The following is a 21959-nucleotide window of genomic DNA, read 5'->3' on the forward strand; positions in this document are numbered from 1 at the left end:
ATAGCCTACCAATAATGAAATCGGAAATGGGGGTTTTCTTGTAGTGTGGGGGCTTGGGCTTCAGGGCCCCTTGGATTTTGGGCCCTATAGACCTGTGCAGTAATCCGTCCTTGGCTGGAGCAGTGTGGAGACAGATGCCTTGTTAACAAACACTTCAGCCATGGAGGGAGGGAGGGATTGGGGTGGCGATTGCAACCCTGAGATGTACAGTCCAACCCCCAAACCATTAAATCACAGCTGGCACACACATTTATGATCATATAAGAGCTTCTGGAAGTACCTTTAGTCCTCTCTTTAGCCATCTGTGTGTCAGTTGACCATGGCAAGCACACACACTTGCCATAGAAACCCATTGCCAGCTCATAAAATCATTTTTTATTGCAGCCTGCGTGGTGCAAGATGAATGATAAGCATTTCTTCCGCAATTCACGAAGGCCAACAAATCTGCTTAACTTTGACTCCCTGAGGAAGGAAGGAGGTCCGAAACATGCTGGGAGTTAAAGGTTTACTGTAACCAAGCTTTGTAGTAAAGACTTTTAATTTTTGATAGATGAGAGTGCCTTGGTATTTTTCCTTTTTCAAACCTGTCATCATAATACAAGTGTCTAGTGGATTTATTTTGAAAGTACAGTATGTCATTTTAGTTGTTTATTTTCAAAATGTATGCTGCCCATTCACAACTTTGACCTTTTTATGAATATTTGCCAATAATAAACTCATAAGCGTATGTACTGGTCTGACCTAAGAACACCAAGATTTTAGCTTAATATTTCCCTTACTGGTACTGCAATTTAAAATGGTGGACATGGAGATCAACATTTTCAAGTCATAATCAACATTAAAAACTGTTGTTGGTGGTGAATATACACTAAAAAGATAAAACTTGTGAATGGGCGACATACATGTTGAAGATAAACTATGAAAAATATACCATACTGTACTTTAATTTAGCTGGGATAGTACGTTAACTAAAGCATTTTTTTTTTAGAATAGTTCCCATGGTAAAGGACAAAGGGCAACAACAATTCATTTTGGTTATTATTTGGTTATTTTGGTAATTATTTTGGTTCAGTATATGGGGCACCTAAGTCACGCCCTCTATTTCCTGGTTCATGGGGCAGGGAGAGTCAAAAAATAATTACTGGGCTTGAAAATTAGTGTTTTTTTGCCACCAATCCAAACCTTGGACCTCCACCTATGCACCACAAATCCAAAAATCACTCATTTTCAAGCCCATTAATCATTGTTTGACTCCCTCTGCCCCATGAACCAGGAAATAGAGGGCGTGACTTAGGTGCACCATACTCATTTGTTAACTCCAGTTGTCACATATTGTACTCTAATGAGCTCTGAACGAGAAATTTAGTTCATTGTATTGAATTAACTTTTATTGTACAATTAATGGAAAGTATGTATGCTTTTTTGACCTGTTTGTACAGTATGTATCTTTCTACATATACATAATACGTGTATACCATGGTCATATAATGTCCCACAGCCCTGTTAAGTAGTGCATCTCCTGATGTTTCTTGACATCTCGACACACATAGTGCCTTCCCTGTGCATTCGTCCTGTCACCTGATCAGGACAGCTGCTCTGCACTTAGAGTCCGCAGCACGGTCTTCAGCACGGAGACAAACTCCTGGATGACAGAGTCATTTTTAGGCAACTGTTTCAGGGTCACCACCAGGCTGCCACTGCCACCGTCGCCAGTGGTCCCCACAGACCCCTCCTGCAGCAGCTCTGCTAGGATCGGGGTTCCGGAGCCATGGCTGTAAAGGTAGGCTTTCCAAGGTGTGATGTTCTCTCTGCTGAAGGCCAACGTCTGGATCTTGACCAGCTGCAAGGCGGCTTGCAGGGTCTCTGGAGAGGACGGTGGGCCCTGGGCGCTGACGGCCTCCCTGTGGGCCACACCCAGTTGCAGCCAGTGGATCTCAAAGGCCTCATGAGATAGCGGGGGGCCCAGGGTGAGGCCCTGAGGCTGGTGGTGCCCCATCTCTGGGATGGATAAAGGTTCTTCCACAGCTTCTGTTTTAGGAGAGATACAGTATAAGGCATTAATAAAGATGAAATGCCGTTGAGGTGATATACTACATACTATACAGTATATGTGGCTCAAGGAAGGACTCCCTCATCTGATGGAGTTCAAGCTTTATTTCAGGTTATATGCGTCTCTGGCATGGATGAAGGTTCTTCCACAGCCTCTGTTTGAGGAGCTACAGCATAAGTCATTTGATGTGTTTAAAATACAGTGTGTGTGGTTGAAGGAAGTACTCGCTCATCTTATGGTTCAAGTTTTATTTCAAGTTCAAATTATTTACATTTGTTTCAATTTTTAATTGTTAGATATCAGTCTGTGAGTTATAATATTACATATGGCTCAACAAAGTACTCTCTCATCTGATGTACTGATATACTAACAAATGTTAATGTTTGGTTTTTAAATATTTTTGAGGCTGTTTAACCTTTATTTGGATAGTACAGTGAGGAAAGGGACAGGAGATGAGTGGGAGAGAAAGATGGGGGAGGATCAGGACAAGACCTCTGGCCCTAATGGAAACCGGGTCCCCAGCACAAGGGTACAGTGCCTTAGCCATTTGAGTCACGGCAGAGGCCCATTATGTAGATTTTTTTTACAATAAAACACCCTTTTGACACTTAAATCTAAATGTCAAAAGTCTATAACATACATTAGCCCAGTTGACATTTGCTATGTTTACATGAGACATTTAATTCGGAATGAACTAACTTCAATTCTGAATAAAGCTTAATTCCGCTTCGAAAACGTCATGTAAACACCTCTTAATTGGAATTAACTGAAAGATCAAAGTAAACTCGGCAGAGCTATTTAATTCTGAATGATTCATTCTGAATTAAAAACATCATGCAAACGTACATAGTGATTGAAAAACTCACCAGCTAAGACATCTCCTTGGGAGCTTGGCTTGCCAAGCTGGTCAGATGAAGCAGCAGCAGCGTAACATGACAGCGCTTGAGAGGCGAGGTCTTCGGCGTCACCACAAAGCGGCGCCAGGCTGTTGAAAGTCGAGGCCCAGCTGTTGATTGGCTCCTGGGGCCGGCCCGTGAGGACCCCCATGCACGGGTCTGACTTTGGACCCTGAAAGACCCGCCGAGTCTCCTCCACCCCACACGCCAACAGCCGGTAGCAGAAGAGGGCGCGGTCGCGGACATTCATGTCACTCTCCTCCTCTGGAGATGGAGAGAGAGAGAGACAGAGACACAACAATGAGTGCTGTTACATAGCATGGAGTATCCCAATTTCAAACTGAATATTCTCAGTATTTAACACAAGTTCCGGAATATACCGTTTACATGCGTGGGCCAGTGTTCTGCAACTGGAATACGGTATTCCTAAAACACGGCCACATTCTCAATGATCAAAGAGTTTGCATGACTTGTGCACAAGTGAATACTATCACTGCACTGCTCCGTTTAAAATGGGAATATTCCTCACAAGTAACTGCGCTCAATGACAAATGGACGCGGCATGACAGGGCAAGTTATACTTAATATTTTTTTATGCTGTTTTTCATGTAAAATTATGGGAGACTGTCCACACTTCAAGACATACTGTAGGAAACTGTTGACGTTACAAGATGACGATTTGTCTGTATGAGCAATGTCTATGTCCATACTGTCTTATGTCCATGTATGAGTACTGTCTATGTCTATACTGTCTATGTCCTTACCTAGATTAGTCTATGTCTGCATGGGAGAGCAAGAAACGCAAGAAACGCAATTTCAAATTCTTTGTATGACCAGTGCATGTAAAGAAATTGACAATAAAACTTGACTTGACTTGACTTGATTTCATATATTACTGAATATTTTCTACGAAAAAAAAAAGTCATGAAAATAAGGGTGAGATCGAGGCTGCAATGCAAAGCTGAAGAGGGTGTGGTCGTGAACATTCACCTGAACCACTCCTCTCCTCTGCATAAGGACACAGAGAAACCATGGCAGTCACAAGCTGTAGCTGCAAAGCCAGTAAGACGGTAGCCGAAGCTTGAGTCGAAAAGTGCAACATCTCGATAAGATCATGTTGAAGGATCAATGCCCCGTTAACGGTCAGGTGTGGTAAGAGGAGATTAGTCTTTATAGTCTCTTGATCTTTAATCATTGCTTCTTCACAGCTTCATGAAATGTATATTGGACAGGTGTGGCCTGATGCTCAGGGAGGTGGTCCAAAGATCAGAGGGTTGCAGGTTCAAATCCCACCCTTCAAATCCCACCCAGGTGCCTTGGACACTCCAGCCATGGATGGAGGTGTAGGGAGAGGTCCCCAGATTGAAAGATCAACTCCCTAACCACCAGGCCACGGCTGCCAACTACAGTTGCAAATGACCATGCCCACTTTAAGGCAGTCAAGTCGCTTCAATGATGTAATTAATGATGCTTGCGTTGGTACTCGTGTGAACTATATCAGTGCCTGTCATTTTGGATAAAGGCATCATATAAGTGTAATGTCAAAAACTATAAATATTTGGGAACTGTAATAGATGACAAATTAACTTGGAGCTGTAACACAGAGACTATTTACAAAAAGGGAATGCAGAGACTGTACTTCATGCAAAAGCTAAGACGATTTAAAGTGGATAGGGATATGATGCAGGTTTTTTATCATTCTTTTGTTGAGAGCATTTTATGCTTCTGTTCTGTGGCCTGGTACTTCTCCCTGTCTGTTGTTAATAAAAATAAGCTGCATAAGATAATCAACATGGCCAGCAAGATTGCTTTCCAGCCACTAAATAGCATGGCCATGACTGTTAAAGCAAGGGTGGTAAAGAAGGCAAATACCATATGTGAGGATCTCTCACACCCCTTGCAGCAAGCATATGAGTTGTTGCCCTCAGGTAGGAGGTTTAGGATGCCTTCATTTAAGACAAACAGAGCCCGCCAATCATTTATACCGACTAGTATATCCATGCTAAATAAGACAACTGTAACTTAGACTGAATAGCACATTGCACTTTGGTATTGAATACTGCACTTTACTGTGTTTATTTTGGGTTTTTTGTCAACCTGTCTTTTTGTCCTATAGGGGGGGGGGTTGTGTTTGTCTTTTGTGTTCTTGTTTATTGTAATGTCTTTTGTAATTGTATCAGATGCACTGAAAATGGCACAGAACAATTTTCCGAAAGGACAAATAAATAATCTATCTATCTATGTAACAGGATCTTAATTATTTACTTATTTGTTTGTTTATTTCAAGCACTTTATTACTAATTATTGTTATTATTAAAAGGACAACAAGTCTCTTGAATCTTGAATGGATACCTATGCAGTAGTGCAACAGCCGACCCAGCATGTCCTGCATCTCCGCGGGCCGCTGCAGAAACAGACGTACGGAGGCAGTCAGGAGCTCCAGCTTGACCAAGGAGGATGTCTCGGCCTTCAGGCCGTCGATGTGGCTCTCCAGCAGGTAGGGAGCACTGCTGATCTGCTCCCCGTGCATCCCCAGCAGCCACAGCAAAGCCTGCTTCCCCTGCACACATAAAAAGAGGAGTCAGCTGTCCGAGTTAATAGATGCAACAAATGCAGGCAATACAAAAAAAAAACTTATTGCATATGTATGTGTTGTCATTTTGATTCACGTGTGATATTTACTGCTGAAGGGCATCAAGTGTGGGAATTACTAGATGCAACAAATGCAGGCTATACAAAAATTAGTTTTTACACACTTATGTATTGTCATTTTGATTTGTATTGCTATGCTTCCCCTGCACACAAGAGAAAGAGTTAAGTTAAGTTATTAGATGAAACATACGGTACAGAAAACCCTAATTCCTCCCTTTATAGTCTGGTCCCTAATAGTAGCCTGCCTCTTTTAATAGCCTGGTCAAAAACATTTTTAAATACATACGTATACGTGTGGCATGCCCTTATTATTTGTAACCTGTTTTTTGTTAATGCTAAAACTCAAATCATTTGACTCAAGGGGAGATGTAAAATGAGCTTATTTCTAAAAATGGTGCGGTATCGCTTTAAACTTGCAACACTAGATGCAACAAATACTCTTTTATCAACCATCTCCACCTCCTACGACATGTTCAATTAAGTCACTAAAAGAGGAGGCAATAGAGACTTATGAGCTGATCTTATCTGCTGTAGTACTGTAAACCCAATTAAATCTGAAAATCTGCAGCTAAAGCACATCTTGTTTGTTTCATTTCAAGTCCATTGTCGTGGTCTATAAAGCCATAAAGATGAATATTGTGCTGAAGTCCCAAAATGTATCACAGATTGACAGAGATGGGACCAACTCACTAATTTGCAAGTCACAAGTAAGTCTCAAGTCCTTTCAATAAAGTCTGAGTCAAGTCAGAGGTTGAGACACATTTGACCAAGTCGTACTCGAGCCCAGTCAAGTACAAGTACAAGTCTAATTTTTCCCAAGTCCTTCACAAGTCACCATGAATTCTATGCACAATCTTGACAACTACATTTGGTCATAAATTCTTTACCTCTCCACACTGCTATGCATGCCCGATGCCCCCCTTTCCCATTCGCATTCTTAACAAACAAAAAAATGGGCCTATTGGTACTGGTTAAGGGCGAATCATTTAATTTCCATTTTTTCGTGTAATATTTTCACATACAAATGCAGAAAATTGAGACTTGACATGTCATTGCAAGTCATTGCATGCTAAAACTGTCAAGTCAAGTCTTGAGTCAATAGTAAAGTCAAAAGTAATTCCTAATATTGCCAAGTCAAGTAATTTGTGACTCAAGTCCAAGTCACAAGTCTCAAGTCCACATCTCTGCATGTCTCACAGAGATTACTAGCCTGATTATCATGACTTTCAAATCTCTTCGAGACTTGGTCTGACCAAGAGCATAAGAACTAACAATCTCAAATGGCATGGCTGACCCACCTCCCTTGGTTTGCTACTGGTTGAGGGCAGAACAGACTGAGCCAAAGTTTAAACCAAACATTTCTTAGTCCCAATAGAACGTCTCTGCTTAAACCACGTCACTGCCTTGAACACGCCTCTACCCAGAGCCGTTAGTGATGCTCAAAATTGATTGCTTCCCGACAAAGTGGGTGGAGTTTCCCATTGTGGAGGGAACCCAAAAGTACCCGAACAAGCAAATTGCCTGAGTGAGTGTAGCTGAGCCGAAGGTGTTGCGTTACTGCGAGGGCGGAGCCTGGGTAAGAGATTACTACATATATGGGGTGTGGTTTTTGACATATTCCGGGATTTCACTTCCACATTTCACTTGGGTAGAACTTTCTTTCCTACAATATGTAATAAACGGTTATTATTGCATCAACATCAGAGGTGTGCAAGTTCCCTTCGGCTACTCCTAGAATAGATGACCTAAATTGGAACCTGTGCACCCACCAGGCATCAAGTCCAAAGGCGTGATACCTCCTTGGTACGCCCACTCTCCAGAGATGAATTACCACTGATTCTCAATCAGAATTACAACTGAAGAAGTGTCTTAGATGAAGATCTGAAGCATCTAACAGCTAACTCCAAAAATAACTCCAATTCCTGTAAAACCTGACACTGATGATACATGTCAATGATTGTGAAATATTTTTTACACGCCCATGGCAATCAGATAATATAGCAATGTAGCCAAAGCATTCACCAGGAAATGTGGTTTCATATGCAAAGCAGGTGCCACTGCCGTTCATACCCTCATCTGTGAACAAAGATCATTTACATAAATTTGGCAGTATCAGAATTTTCATAAATGAGCAGTATAGTTGCAGTACCCAGTCTGGCCACATTCCACACAGTGCACCTTTAACCTACAAACCCCAACTCCGGTGAAGTTGGGACATTTGGTTAACTGTGAATAAAATCAGAATGCTATCATTTTCAAAACATTCAATCCATTCATTAGATGGAGAATAGTGACAAGACAACATATTAAGTGTTAAAACAGAGAAAAAAATATTGTTTTGTTTTCTCATTTGATAACTGCAACCTGTCTCAAATAAGTTGGGACGGGGATCAGTGAAATATAATAAACATCCATATAAGATAAAACAACAAAGAAGAACATTTCAAAATGAATTGTAGTGATGGACAATATGTGTGTCCAGGTATAAAACCATCACAGACAGGCTGCGTCACTCAGAATTAATGCAGAGGGAATAATTACCATCGTTATTACATACATTTTTGAATTCCTTTTGATTTACCATGATTGAGTGTATATAAGACATCTTTTCGTCATTAAAATCATTGTATAGGTTCATGACATCATGAAATATATATTGGCTGTAGTCTCATTCTAGCACTCCAAGAATTACAGCTATTGAAAACTGACCATATTAAGAACGCTTTATGTGTGCAAGTGATAGAGGGGTTTAACATTCTCCTATGCACCCGAGCCAGGCGCGGAGTGGCCATCGGGAGATCGGGGACTTGTCCCGGTGGGCCGCGGCCGTGAAATGTAACATATCGGCCATTTTTTATTTTCAGCCGGCCCTAAAGATTTGACTGTGTACTTTCAAGGACTGAACCACCACTTTCCAACTCATTATATGTGTACATGACTAACTCGCCAGTATATATACCGTGTACCAGACGGCAATACCTCAGAGACGGTGCCAAACAGTAAAGTGGCCACACCCCTTCTCTACTAATAATTTTCATACGCCGTAGATCACGGAAGTTTACTAGATCTTAGTAACACAGTTTCGTTTTCAGTATTTAAAGAACCTTTGATATTAATATTTCCATCCTTTGGTAACCAATCTAAATAAGTTATGATTTATTTTCCGATTTCCACATGACTGTTACAGTTTACAGTCTCCCAGTCCAGATTCACTTGTTCTGTGGTTATTGACTTGGGTTACGAACAGACTCCACCAAGTGGTACGGAAGTGAACTGCAGCTAGGAATACACCACAGAAGCAGTGTTTTGTTTTGATGGATTGATTTGTTAGAACTACCGGTATATCTCCTATAGTCGAAATAATATTATTATCATACATATATTTGTATGTGGCACATTTAGGATGTAGCCTATGTAATGTCTGAAGAAATGGAACAAAATAATTACCACACAAGATTCTGATGTGAGCAGTGCTGGGTGTGTAAACTGTGGATTAAAGTGGAGTAATTGCAAGAAACAAAGACATTTGCTGCAACGAAGACAGCGTTAAGGTAGGCCTACACAGTTTGGTTATTCATTTTGTTGACTTATTGTTGTGCTTTGAAGTAGCCTAGGTTTGTCCTATTTGCTGCATGGTGGGTTTATTGCACAATATAGACAGCCTTTTTGTAAGCTATAGCCTACTCTTCTAAAAATTCCCACACTAAAAACTTTGTGCCCGTGCTCATCCTGACAGTGGAGTGCACATTTTCATGGAACAGTAGCAGAGTAGGCCTAGCTGTCTTCTTTCCTCTCTGACAGTAGCGTGATGTAGCCTAACCTGCAATAGTTCTATGGTGAATGCTTTGAACTGTGATGATGGCTGTGTATTTCATCAAGGTGTAGACTACAATTCTCCACTTCAGGTTGATATTTTGACAACACTAAATGTCCACATGTAGTAGGCCTACGACTGCAGATTTCAGGGTTTTTGTCTTTTCGGTTAGGGAACCATGTTGTTCGCGTTGGGTTTTTTTTATGGGTGGAGGGCCGCCACGGGGAAAATTGTCCCGGTGGGAAAAGTCGACCCACTCCGCCCCTGACCCGAGCTCACTTGAAATAGACCCAGAAGACATGGGAAACTGTCCTTTGTTTACAGAAGTAAGCAGAAGTTGCAGAAGTCAATTCTTTTTGAAAATAATAGATTCTTGTACATCCTGTGCTACAGTGAAAATGGACCATCCAACTTGTGTCAGTGCCAACTTCAAAAGGCAGCCTCTTTGATGGCATGGGGGTGCAGTAGTGCATTAGTTAAGTTGTTCTTCCTCATCTGTAGAGTTAACTACAGTGCTGAATGATATAAATGGGTTTTAAACGGCATGAAAAGCCACTCATGTTTTATATTTTGAGGGGGAGATCTTCAATTACTGCCACATAGTAAGGACAAATTGCATTCTCTACTATTTACTATATAACTGTTTTAACAGTTTAATTCCATCATAAGGACCAGCAGGTGATAAAATGCCGGGCTTTTGGTCAAGACCTGTCACGCTGTAAGCACTACAGAAAGGAAAACATTGCAAAACATGATGAGGAATACACTCACCATTTAAGCTGGTGAAATCATGTCCAAGATAGGAATAAAGACTGTTTTTTATATAAAATCATCTCATCGGTTAATGTAATTAACTGTTAAGTGCTATCTTTTGCTTTGTTTTTAGTCTTCCTCAACATTTGCTGCCTTTTATTGTCCCCGTCCCAACTCTTTTGAGACGTGTTGTTTTTACATATCCATGAATATCCCCCAAAACAATAATTTTGGTCAGTTTTGATGGCTGATATGTTTTCTTTGTGCCGTTCTCCATCTAATGGAAGAATCAGAAGTTTTGAAACTGGCAGTATTTTGTCATTATTCACAATTTACCTTGTGTCCCAACTTCTATGGAGTTGGGGTTTGTAATAAACCTCAAAGTTAGGTTTACTCTTAGCTCAGATCGTGCAGGGAGGCAGTTCATGCTAATCATTGAGGGAAATAACAGGAAGTGCTTTACTTAAGCTTTACTACGTATACCATCCAAATATACAGTTGAGGACGATATTATTACCCCCCCCCCTCCTGAAATTGGACATTTCTCTTGATTTCTGAGTGAGAATGACCATTATTAATAAATCTATGTTATTTTGGAAAGTAAAACATCATGGAGATTGTATCCAATAAGTTGAATTTGGACTTTTCCATTTTTACAATGAGTTTAAACAAAAAAGGGTAAAAATGGCAAGGACAAAATCATTACCCCCCTTATCATCATAATAGTCAATACAGTGCCATTTATTAACCAAAATTGACACCAGGCACTTTGATTAGTTGTTAACTATGTTGGCACATGACCCACCAGGAATTTTGGCCAATTTTTTCATTGCAAATAGTTAAGCTGGTCCAAATTGCATGGATGTTGAGGAAGGACATTCATTTTAGCACTCCTATAACACTATCTAAAAGGATTGATGTCTGAACCACTCCATGACCATGGTTTTAGTATCCTTGAAGAACATTTGAACTATTGAAGTAAGTTTTGGGTTATTATCTTATTGAAAGATCCAGTAAAGATCTTAGCTTCCTCTATGAGCATATTTTTGCATGGTCACCTTCCACATTCCATCATAATCTTCTGTTATTATGGTGCTGTACACCCAAACAAGGTTTCCTTTGGCTGAGGCTGCTACAGAATGATGCTTCCCCCACCAAGTTGAATTGTGGAAACCATGTTATAAAGGTTTAAGGCCTATTCCTTTCTTCACCTGACAGAAGTAGAATTCATGCATCAAAGCAGGTGCAATTGAATCTCATCAGATGAAAGCAGAGACTTTCAAAACTAATTTTTGACTTTCAAATGTTCACAGGCAAAGCTCAATAACACTCTGATATGCACCGCCTTTAGTAAAGGGGTTCTTCTGTGATGATGGCCCCAAAGCCCAATATGATGACAAGCCCTAACAGCTGTCATTCTTGAAATAAAAACTCCAGGTGAGGCCAGGTAGATAACAATCATCTAGGCAGGTATCCAACGCTTCACTGGTCTAATGAGACTAAGCAGTTTCCACAGTTACACATAGTGATGGAGACATCAAGTTTTTAGTCTGTTATTCAGCCTCAGACATAGGGAGTCTGGGTCTGGATCTGGATTGCTGGGTCTTCCAACAACATTGTAACCCAAAGCATACATTTAAAATGAGTTCAGAGGTTCTTCAAGGACACTTAAACCATGATGCTGGAATGACCCGCTCATAGTCCAGTCCTCTATCCCACTGAGAGTCTGTGGCAAATGTCTATGCTCAGCATCCATACAATTTGGACAAGCTAGAACACTTTGCAGTAACAAAATGGGCCAAAGTCCCTAGTTGGGCATGTACCAACTTAGGTAACAATTGTCAGTTTTGGTTCATAAATGGCGCCATATTGACTATTACTTATCAGGGGGCTAAGAATTTTGTCCATGTCATTTTTGACATTTTTGTATAAACTCATTGTAACAATAGAAAAATCCAAATTCAACTCATTGGACATTATCTCCATCAGTGTATTTGTTTCCAGAAAAAAAGAAACGGTAAATAATGGTCATTCTCACTGAGAAATCAAGAGAAATGTCTAATTTCAGAAGGGGAGCTAATAATATCGTCCTCAACTGTAAAGTCAAATTTAACTTCTGCTTTTTTCTGGTGCCTAAAACTCCCTAACGCTGACATATTTCTCGCTCAGACCACAAAACATGATCACTACTATTCTAGTGACTTCCGCTGTGACTGGGTAGGGTGCAGCTAAACTACCATAAGGAACGATCTGGCTGTGCTGCGTTGAGAAACGTTTGCCAAAAAGAACTACAAACAAACCTAGACCACCGCTGGAGAGAGTGAGAGGGAGGGAGCAGGGCCATACATTTCCAACTTCAAAAGACTTCAACCACCACCCCCCCCCCACACACACGTAATTGTTTCTCAGTTTCATGACAAACGTTAGCGATTGGATAAAAGGATGCAAATTTCAAATGAGAACACCCCTCCCTACACTAAAGGCAAATGCAGACCCTCTATCCAGGGGTGGGGAACCTATGTCTCGGGGGCCGATTACGGCCCTTGAGGCCCTCTTATCTGGCCCCAGATATAATTTTCATGTTATGCTGTTTCACATGAAATATGATGTTTCTTTTGTGAAATCTTCAAAATTACAGTTGCTATATAATTAAGTTGTTTTCAGGGGACTTAGAGAAGGTGGGGTCTCTTGTAAAGGTGGCCTCCTTCAATATAGGCGTAAAGTACAGTGGGAAATCCTGGCTTGTGTACATAGTATGGCCCTTGGAGGACTCTATAAAATTTGAAGTGACCCTCAAATGAAAACCACCCTGCTGTATACAAATTAAATTAGTAAAAGGGAATGGTAATACCAGGAAAGCACCCAATCCAGTAACCCTAACGTTTGGTCACCGTACCTCTGTGTCCTGTGGGCTCTCCTCACAGCCCTCCACGGCCCGGCACACTGCAGTCGTACTCTGGGGACACAACCACACCAGGTCTCTGAAAGACTGCATCACAGCTGCACAGGAGAGGAGCACAGAGAAGCACACACACACATAGGCACATGTACTCAAAACGTACAGACGTACACACACACACACTCACACACACACACACACACACACACACACACACACACACACACACACACACACACACACACACACACACACACACACACACACACACACACACACACACACACACACACACACACACACACACACTCTTACGGCTCTAGATAAATGAATTAAAAAAACAGATAAACAAAAAATAACCTAATCATTTAATCAATGGTGCAGGAAGAAGAACTATACACAACATCCTGTGTTGGCTGCAGCCAGTGTTGGTTGTATTGTATTGTTGGTTGATTTGAGGTTTAAAAAAAAAAGGATATGGAAACAATGCGCTAATGTACAGATGCTCGTCTGTGTGGTTTTATGACCTTACTTCTACTTCCCGTCAGACATGACCACAGTTAGTTTTCATTACACCAACAGTGAAAGGCTGTACTCTCACTCTGCATCACAACAAAGAAAGATATACAGGTAAAAGAACGGACATTTTCAGTATGCATTCAGTGAGCACTGAACCATTCTTATTACTAACACTTTTTCCATTCAACCTTGTGCACTGATGATTTTGTGGCAAATGACTCAGTGTGGATGTGTGCATTGAATGAATAAAGAGTATACAGTGTCAGACACTGAGAAAGGTTAAGACCGAAACGTCTGACGGGCAATACATTACACAACGTGGAGTGCTGTCCTGTTCTCTTTATTTTGTATATTTCTAAAGAAATGAGCACCCAGTTGCTTTTAATTTTGTTTGGGTTGAGCGCGTTACAACTCTTACTGTAGTTGAATTCATGAATAAAGAGCACCCTTTCAAAAACGATTTTCACGCTGCGAAAAACAAACAAAAGATTGGCAGCTGATGGTAGCTTTCAAGGTTAAGGCCCTTAACAAAAGATGTGCAGCTGAGCTAAGCTGTAAAAGTATTATGGTAACCTGATGATGTGTGCAGCTCATTGTGTTTTTGCATTTATTGTGGGTGCCTAAGAAACATGTACAGGGTGTGTCAGAAGATATGCGTGCTGCATTTACTGCATTTGTCTGGTATGTCTAGCAGCAGCCATATCATCTGTACAAATAAAAGACCATGAAAGAAAAGGATGTCATCAAAGCTTAGCCAGGAAATGATATGCAAGGAATAACAGCCGACTAGGTGTCCAAGTATCAAGGGATATAATGGACGAGGCGGTAGCGTCCTAACAGCCCGACGGCGCAGCGTGCGAGCGTCTAACTTCATAGAATCTTCCTTTGGAATGCTGAGGGTATATCATCCGCAGGATTTCTACAAGGTTTTCACTTAAAGTGACCCTCAACTCCCAGCTGGAATTATGACACCGTCTATGTAACATTGTCCCAAAATTTGCCTTTCAAGTAGGCCTACAGCAACCTGTAGCCAAGGGACGCACAGCCACCTTAACCCATTTTAGCTTGATGACTCGTATATGTTGTTTAACCTTTGGTGCCTGCAGACACATATACGCTGAATACGCTGCATTCAGGCTCTTGGGATTTTAGCTTTTTAAATAAAAATGTGGGTATGTTACAGCTGAATGAACACATTCTATTGTAAGATAAGGGTCTTAGGGTTTAAATGCAACTTATTTCATGTTTTTATGTGCATCAGAGGCTGAGATGAAGTTTTTATAAGCTTTCCCAACAAGGGCTTAGGCATTCAGCAGGCATTTTTTGCAGGTGCTTTAGGCATCAATGTCCCCACCCTCTGGGCTTCTGCTTACCAGAGGTGATGTGCTCCTGCTTCAGGCCTAGGAGTCCGGTAAGGATGTCCAGGCACTTCTCACTGTAGGTTCTCCCAATGCGCCCTGCACACAGCACAGCACAGTACAGTACACCATGGTTAGCCTGGTGAGACCATGCCCTCCTGCTAATTTCATTCCGACAGAGGGTCTGGTACTGGAGTTCTGGGAGGGGCTTGGGAAAAAGGCCTAATCATTGAACGGGGGAGTCACGTCAAGTCAATTTTATTTACAGTATGAAGCACTTAAATGAAATACAACAGAGGTAGCTGTTCAAAGAGCTAGACAAGTAAGACGGCAAGGGGAGGGACAAGAAAGAGGGGGTGCACATTTCCAACATCAAGATACAGTAGTTCTCCCCTTCCACATGTAATTGTTTTTCACTGACATGAACAAACCGGTATACAGTATGTTAAGTAAGGGTTAACGTTCGGCGAGAAGGTCGCTACCGTGGAATAGCAGCACGACAGAGAGAATCTTTAGACCCCGACGCGGAGCGGAGGGGTCTTGTTCTCTCTGAAGTGCTGCTATTCCACAAAGCGACCGACTCGCCGAAAGTTAACCCGCTTATTATATGGATATACTTAAATGATTCACACATGGCGGGGACATTTCTTTAGACCTATTTAATGTTAAGATTGTTGCTGCGCAAAACAAAACAGTGCCGTTGTGGAACACCGCTAGGCAACAGCTAGGTAGCCAGGACAGGTGTTGTCTATCACAGCAGCTGATTAGAGTGACAAAAGACCGGACCCCCTGCGGAGTGATATGAAACATTCGCTTTAGCCACTGACTTGTATACAAGCCAGTGGCTTTAGCAGTGAACGTCTTGTTGCCATTGACAGCGGTAGCCAGGACAACGGGTGCTGTCTATCACAGCAGCTGATTAGAGTCTTGTTGAAAAGTCGCTTTAGCAGTGAAAAGTCTTGTTGCAATTGACAGCGGTCTGTTATAGACCAACCCGTCCGTTATCGAAAAATAACAGACGTCCGAACGTTGGGGAGCCCCGTTGAAATGAATGGAGCATTCGACAGATGACGTCACAACCATATAATAACAACTGATAAAACAGGGCGTGTGCTTCAAATGTCAGCGGAGTTCACCCCTCCCTCCACTTAAGGACTCTCAGTTAACCGATTCCAGACCCTCTGCTCCGTACAAATGAAATTCGTATGGAGGGGATGGAACAACCAGGCTCCCACAGGATACTCATTGCCCTGACATTTTAACTGCTATGGAATGCCACTGTTGATCAGGCATGGCTTATGATCATATCTGACCTTGAGTGTGGTCATATACTGTACCAAAACGAGGTCGATAGTTAGACCTTTGCTAAACAAAGGACAGGGATGCACCCTGGCAGAGGTACTGCTCCCACGTGAAACTACTACTGTACGCACCCCGATGGTAACACTGATACAGTAGAATCTAATTTCTCACACACACACTCACACAGACCTCGATCTATTTCCCTGCATACGTAAGCCACAAGCATACTAATAGCATTCTCTGCGGAAATGCAGTCTAGTTTATTGGTGTCAGGCCACAGAACAGAACTTTATTAGGATGCTTAGGAAGGCTGGACTGAATTACCGCCCTCTTACCCAGGCCTACAGAGGACTTGTAGAGAGCATCCTCACAACAGGCATCACTGTCTGGTATGGCAACATCACTCAGGCTGAAAGGAAGTCTTTGCAACGAATAATCAAGACTGCAGAGAGGATTATAGGCACAGCACTTCCCTCCATGGACTCCATATATGTACAGCGCAGCCATAGGAGAGCAGAGAGAATCATTAAAGACCCACTCTATCCAGCTAACTCTCTGCTCAAGGGTGGGAGACGTGACGCCTTGTTTTTTCGTAACATTTGTTAAAAACCTACAAAACTGTTATTTTTCCTTTAAAAAACAAATGTCAATGAAAGAAGATGTGGTACATTATGTTTCATATTAGTCTTAGATGAGAAAGACTAATATGGGCAGGGTGTCACATATGTGTTTTTTTTTCCACAAGCCTCTCAAAGCACTTCATAACAGTGGCCCTTATATCAGCAGTTATGAAGTGCTTTGAGAGGCTTGTGAAAAAACACATATGTGACACCCTGCCCAGTGCTTTCGATCCTCACCAATTTGCCTATAGCGCAAACAGAAGCAGGGACGATGCCATCTCAAGCCTTCTACATACCACACTGTCCCACCTGGATGAGGGGAGGGGGAATTATGTTAGAATGCTGTTCATAGATTACAGTTCAGCATTCAACACCATTATCCCCCTGCGCCTGGCTGACAAGATGAGGGGGCTGGGACTCAACACACAGTTGTGCAATTGGGTGCTCAGCTTTCTCACTGATCGCCCTCAAGTGGTCAGAATAGGTGGTGGTGTCACTTCAAGCCAGCTGACCCTCAACATTGGCTCGCCCCAGGGTTGCGTTTTGAGCCCACTGCTCTATAACATCTACACGCATGACTGTACAACCACCAGCAGCTCAAATTCCATCTTTAAATTCGCTGACGACACAGTGGTGCTGGGTCTCATCTCAAACAACAACGAGACAGCCTACCTGAATGAGGCGGATGACTTAGCACTGTGGTGTCAGTCCAACAACCTGGCCCTGAACGTCAGCAAGACGAAATAAATGGTAGTGGACTTCAGGAAGGTGCAGAGCAGGGCATACACGCCACTTACCATCAGCGGGGAGCCTGTGGAGAGGGTCTCAAATTACAAGTACCTGGGAGTACACCTGACTGAGGACCTCTCCTGGTCACTACACACTGAACACTTTACAGCAAAATCCAGGCAGCGGCTGTACTTTCTCCGCCTACTGAGGAAGTTTAAGGTCTCCACTCCCATCCTGACCACCTTCTACTCATCAGCGGTGGAAAGTGTGCTAACAGGCTGTTTTACAGCCTGGTTTGGAAGCTGCACACTACAACAACAGAAGGACCTACAGAGAGTAGTGCGCTCTGCTGAGCGCACTATCAAAGCCAACCTTCCAGGACTCTTGGGTCTTTACACAAAGAGAGTGGGAGCCAGGGCTAGGAAGATTATGCAGGATGTCTCACACCCCAACTCTTACATGTTCACCCTACTTAAGTCCTGCAGACGTCTCAGAACCATTCAGGCCAGAACAGAAAGAATGAGGAAACGTTTTTACCCCCAGGCAGTGCGACTGCTGAACAGAGACTTTTTTACATAATATTTTTTTTTTGTTTTTTTCCTTAACTTATTTCTCACCTTTTATTTCCTTTTTTACTTTACTTCTTTAATTATTAAGATGCAGAGCTGATGACCCCATTTCATTTCACTACAATACCATGTATGTGACAAATAAAATGACTTGAACTTGAACTTGAACTTGAACTTGAACGTTTTTGTTAAGATTTATGTAAAGGTTTATATGTCAAATATCCTGCGGTGTGACCTGGAATATAATATATATATAAATTAACCAACAACATTTTGAATAATGTATGAAGCATTTGGCATGATTGCATAAATATTAACTTTATATTAAGATATGTGAATGTGAAAAAAACTCAAGACAGTAATATTAAATACAAGTTCAATTCCGTAACACAAATTGCATCCTGTGGGTGACATGTATGTCAATGTTTGTGAATGGGCAGCTGCAAGGCCAACTACAAGGGTCTTAAAGACTGGCTCCTAACCAGTCAGTGCCTCAGTTATTGGAGAGTGCTGTGGAAGTTTAAGGTGACTCTTAACCTCTTAATATGTCTTCATATTGCAATCTTTCTGTCACGCAATGCTTAGGTTCATTTTATGGTGTCCTGTGGTGTGACTGCTCTTATAGGAGGAGAAAAGTTTTTTTTTATAAATGAAAACATATTAAGATTAAACACAATATCATTATCAAGTTAGCATGAGCTCAGATGTCAGTCATATATACAAAAGGATTAAAATGGCCATAATGTAGTGAATTCTCTGTGGTGTGACCCCATTTTCCTGCGGTGTGACATGCCTATGCAATGTGTTGATGCAGGACACATTTTCCCAAAAATGGCAAAAATAAGGTGAAATTCCACAGAACACTAAGTGTTTTATTTTTTCTATTTTTTTCCAATTTTTATCCATATTTTTTCAGGAATTTGAAAAACTTTTTTTTTTTTTTTGCGTTACGCCCTTAAACGTCAACCACCCTCTAACACAAGAACTGCACATACAAACTGAGACACAGTAGAGCGGACAGCATTCCTACCAGAAAAGCAAGGTTTTTCAACAGTTTCTTCCCAGCAACAGTGAGACGTGAGACAGATGGCAAAAAAGAACATTTGATCCACCTTTTTTTTTATGATTTATTTTTTTTATTTATTATTATTCTTTTGATCTCTTTGATTTTTATCACTTTTTAATGTATTTTGTCTTCCTATTTTTCTATTTAAATCGAGCAATCTGCGTTAGTTCTGGCAGACCACGTAGTCAATGCGCCCTTTTGCCTATTGGCTGACGCCGACCCAACCCATACAACTCTCCACTAATCAGATGCGCTTTGGTTAATCAGCTGCAGCTCGCAATTGGATGCTGACATATGGCGCGCTTTATTTAAACTACCGAATTTGTTTTCCTGTCATTGCTTTTTGCTGCTTGTTTTGCTCCCACCACCTCCCCTGCTCCACCAGACTAATCGTTGTCAAACAATGTCATGTTGTTGTTGCTTGCTCTGTTCTAGGGGGTATTTTGCCTTCCCAGCTAAATGGAAGGCACACCACCTGAGGATGCTGCTGTTCCCTGTATTGGCTTCCATGGAGCTCATGGAGAAACCGGGGAACTTCCTCCGAACAGAGCCATACCCCCAAACAAAAATGTATGCATTCAGAAATAAAGCTTCTGAAATATATCTCTGTTTCCCGTATCATTTTTGACTAGAGTGGATCTGACAGAATTCTATTTATTGACTCAGAAGGCCTGCACAAGAGTTCCTATGTGCTTGGACTACTAGTTTATGCACAAATGGCAAATAAAGCACTTTGAACTTTAAACTTTTGAACATGGTTCCAGCAATACAAATCTTTAGTCTGCTTGTCTCTGATGAGACGAAGATAAACACATTTGCTTTAGATGGTGTCAAGCATGTGTGCTGGAAACCAAATCAGTAGTAGTACAAAGACAAGTGCTCCATAAAGAGGGAATGACATGGTTGGGGGCAGCATGAATGCAGTGCGCATTGGGAAGCTGAAGTTCACCAAAGGAAACATGCATGTCAACATGTACCAACATTTTTTTTTTAACATAGGGGTGTACTCACTTTTGTTGCCAGAGGGAGAGGCATGAATGAGTGTATTTTTTAATTATTTTGAGTGAGCAATAAACTGAAGCGATTATATAAACGCTGGCTACTTGTCATTGTGTCAAAGTGAAATATCTTTAATGTTGTCCCACGAAAATCTGCAGAAATGCGAGGAGTGTGCTTACTTCTGTGATACACTGATATTATATGCTGTACATCTAGACAGTATTTACAACACTAGTGTATGTCAAGCCAAATTACTCTGACAATGGAGTCAAAAGCAAGAGTCAAATTTGTAGGTGGCCAGTGTAACTTCAACTCTACAGCACTTAATATCTAAAAATGACCAAAGCGTAAAATGAGCACTATGTTTTGAGTGGGACCAAATGTTTAAATTCTAATTTAAACTCTTTACAAGTCATATGAACACTTGTATCTTTAACAGTGTAGTTAGACTGTTAGAGAGCCAAAAGTCTTGCATGTATAGGCCTGATTAATTCTAACCTATGGCAGGGATGGTGGCCTCACCTGTGTAAGCTCTGGAGAGAAGTCAGTAGTTTGGTGTGTGTGTGTGTGTGTGTGTGTGTGTGTGTGTGTGTGTGTGTGTGTGTGTGTGTGTGTGTGTGTGTGTGTGTGTGTGTGTGTGTGTGTGTGTGTGTGTGTGTGTTACTAATCTTCACCAATGGCTGCAATGGTGGCCTGTGTGTGTGTTACCAATATTAACCAATGGCTGCAATGGTGGCCTGTGCAAGGTCTGGAGAGACGTCAGTGGTTGTGTGTGTGTGTGTGTGTGTGTGTGTGTGTGTGTGTGTGTGTGTGTGTGTGTGTGTGTGTGTGTGTGTGTGTGTGTGTGTGTGTGTGTGTGTGTGGCTAATCCTGACCTATGGCAGCAATTGTAGGCAATGCGAGGTCTGGGGAGACTGCGGTGGTTTGGGGTGTGTGTGTGTGTGTGTGTGTGTGTGTGTGTGTGTGTGTGTGTTACTTCTCCTAACCTACGGCTGCGATGGCAGCCTGTGCTAGGTCTGGGGAGACATAGGTGGTTTGGGGTGTGTGTGTGTGTGTGTGTGTGTGTGTGTGTGTGTGTGTGTGTGTGTGTGTGTGTGTGTGTGTGTGTGTGTGTGTGTGTGTTACTTCTCCTAACCTATGGCTGCGATGGCAGCCTGTGCGAGGTCTGGGGAGATATCGGTGGTTTGGTGTGTGTGTGTGTGTGTGTGTGTGTGTGTGTGTGTGTGTGTTACTTCTCCTAACCTATGGCTGCGATGGCAGCCTGTGCGAGGTCTGGGGAGACATCTGTGGTTTGGTGTGTGTGTGTGTGTGTGTGTGTGTGTGTGTGTGTGTGTGTGTGTGTGTGTGTGTGTGTGTGTGTGTGTGTGTGTGTGTTACTTCTCCTAACCTATGGCTGCGATGGCAGCCTGTGCGAGGTCTGGGGAGACATCGGTGCAGTATCCCCTCAGCTCCTCCAGCACCAGCCCCACGTTCTCGTCGTTCACCAGCTCCACCAGAATCTCCATCTTGCGGTGCTTGATGTACGCCGGCTCCGAGTAGCCGCAGAAGAAGCGTTTGAAGTGCACGCCGAACTGGGTCGGCTGGCTCCTAAGCACCTGCGTCAAAAAAACAACAACAAAAAAAACAGTAATACTGATCATTCAAGTGCACGCCGAACTGGGTCGGCTGGCTACTAAGCACCTGCGTCAAAAATACCAGTAATACTGATCATTCATAAATGTTGCACGTCTTGC

The 21959-nt window shown here is 42.1% G+C and overlaps 1 protein-coding gene across 3 annotated transcripts in view; it reads right to left on the reverse strand.

Annotated features, from left to right (window-relative positions):
- Window positions 1-1299: 1299 nt before the first annotated feature.
- Window positions 1300-21959, reverse strand: part of ap4b1 (adaptor related protein complex 4 subunit beta 1) — a 43049-nt gene continuing 22389 nt past the window's right edge. For all 3 annotated transcript variants that reach the window (XM_063209137.1, XM_063209139.1, XM_063209138.1), the window contains 6 exons: window positions 21614-21821; window positions 14957-15040; window positions 13062-13165; window positions 5299-5506; window positions 2917-3210; window positions 1300-2028 (listed from right to left, as the gene is read on the reverse strand). In XM_063209137.1, coding sequence (XP_063065207.1) covers window positions 1583-2028; window positions 2917-3210; window positions 5299-5506; window positions 13062-13165; window positions 14957-15040; window positions 21614-21821 — 1344 coding nt within the window. In that variant the 3' untranslated portion in view covers window positions 1300-1582. The remainder of the gene's footprint in view (window positions 2029-2916; window positions 3211-5298; window positions 5507-13061; window positions 13166-14956; window positions 15041-21613; window positions 21822-21959) is intronic.

The sequence above is a fragment of the Engraulis encrasicolus genome, chromosome 10 (assembly GCF_034702125.1).
Source record: "Engraulis encrasicolus isolate BLACKSEA-1 chromosome 10, IST_EnEncr_1.0, whole genome shotgun sequence".
Classification (NCBI taxonomy): domain Eukaryota; kingdom Metazoa; phylum Chordata; class Actinopteri; order Clupeiformes; family Engraulidae; genus Engraulis; species Engraulis encrasicolus.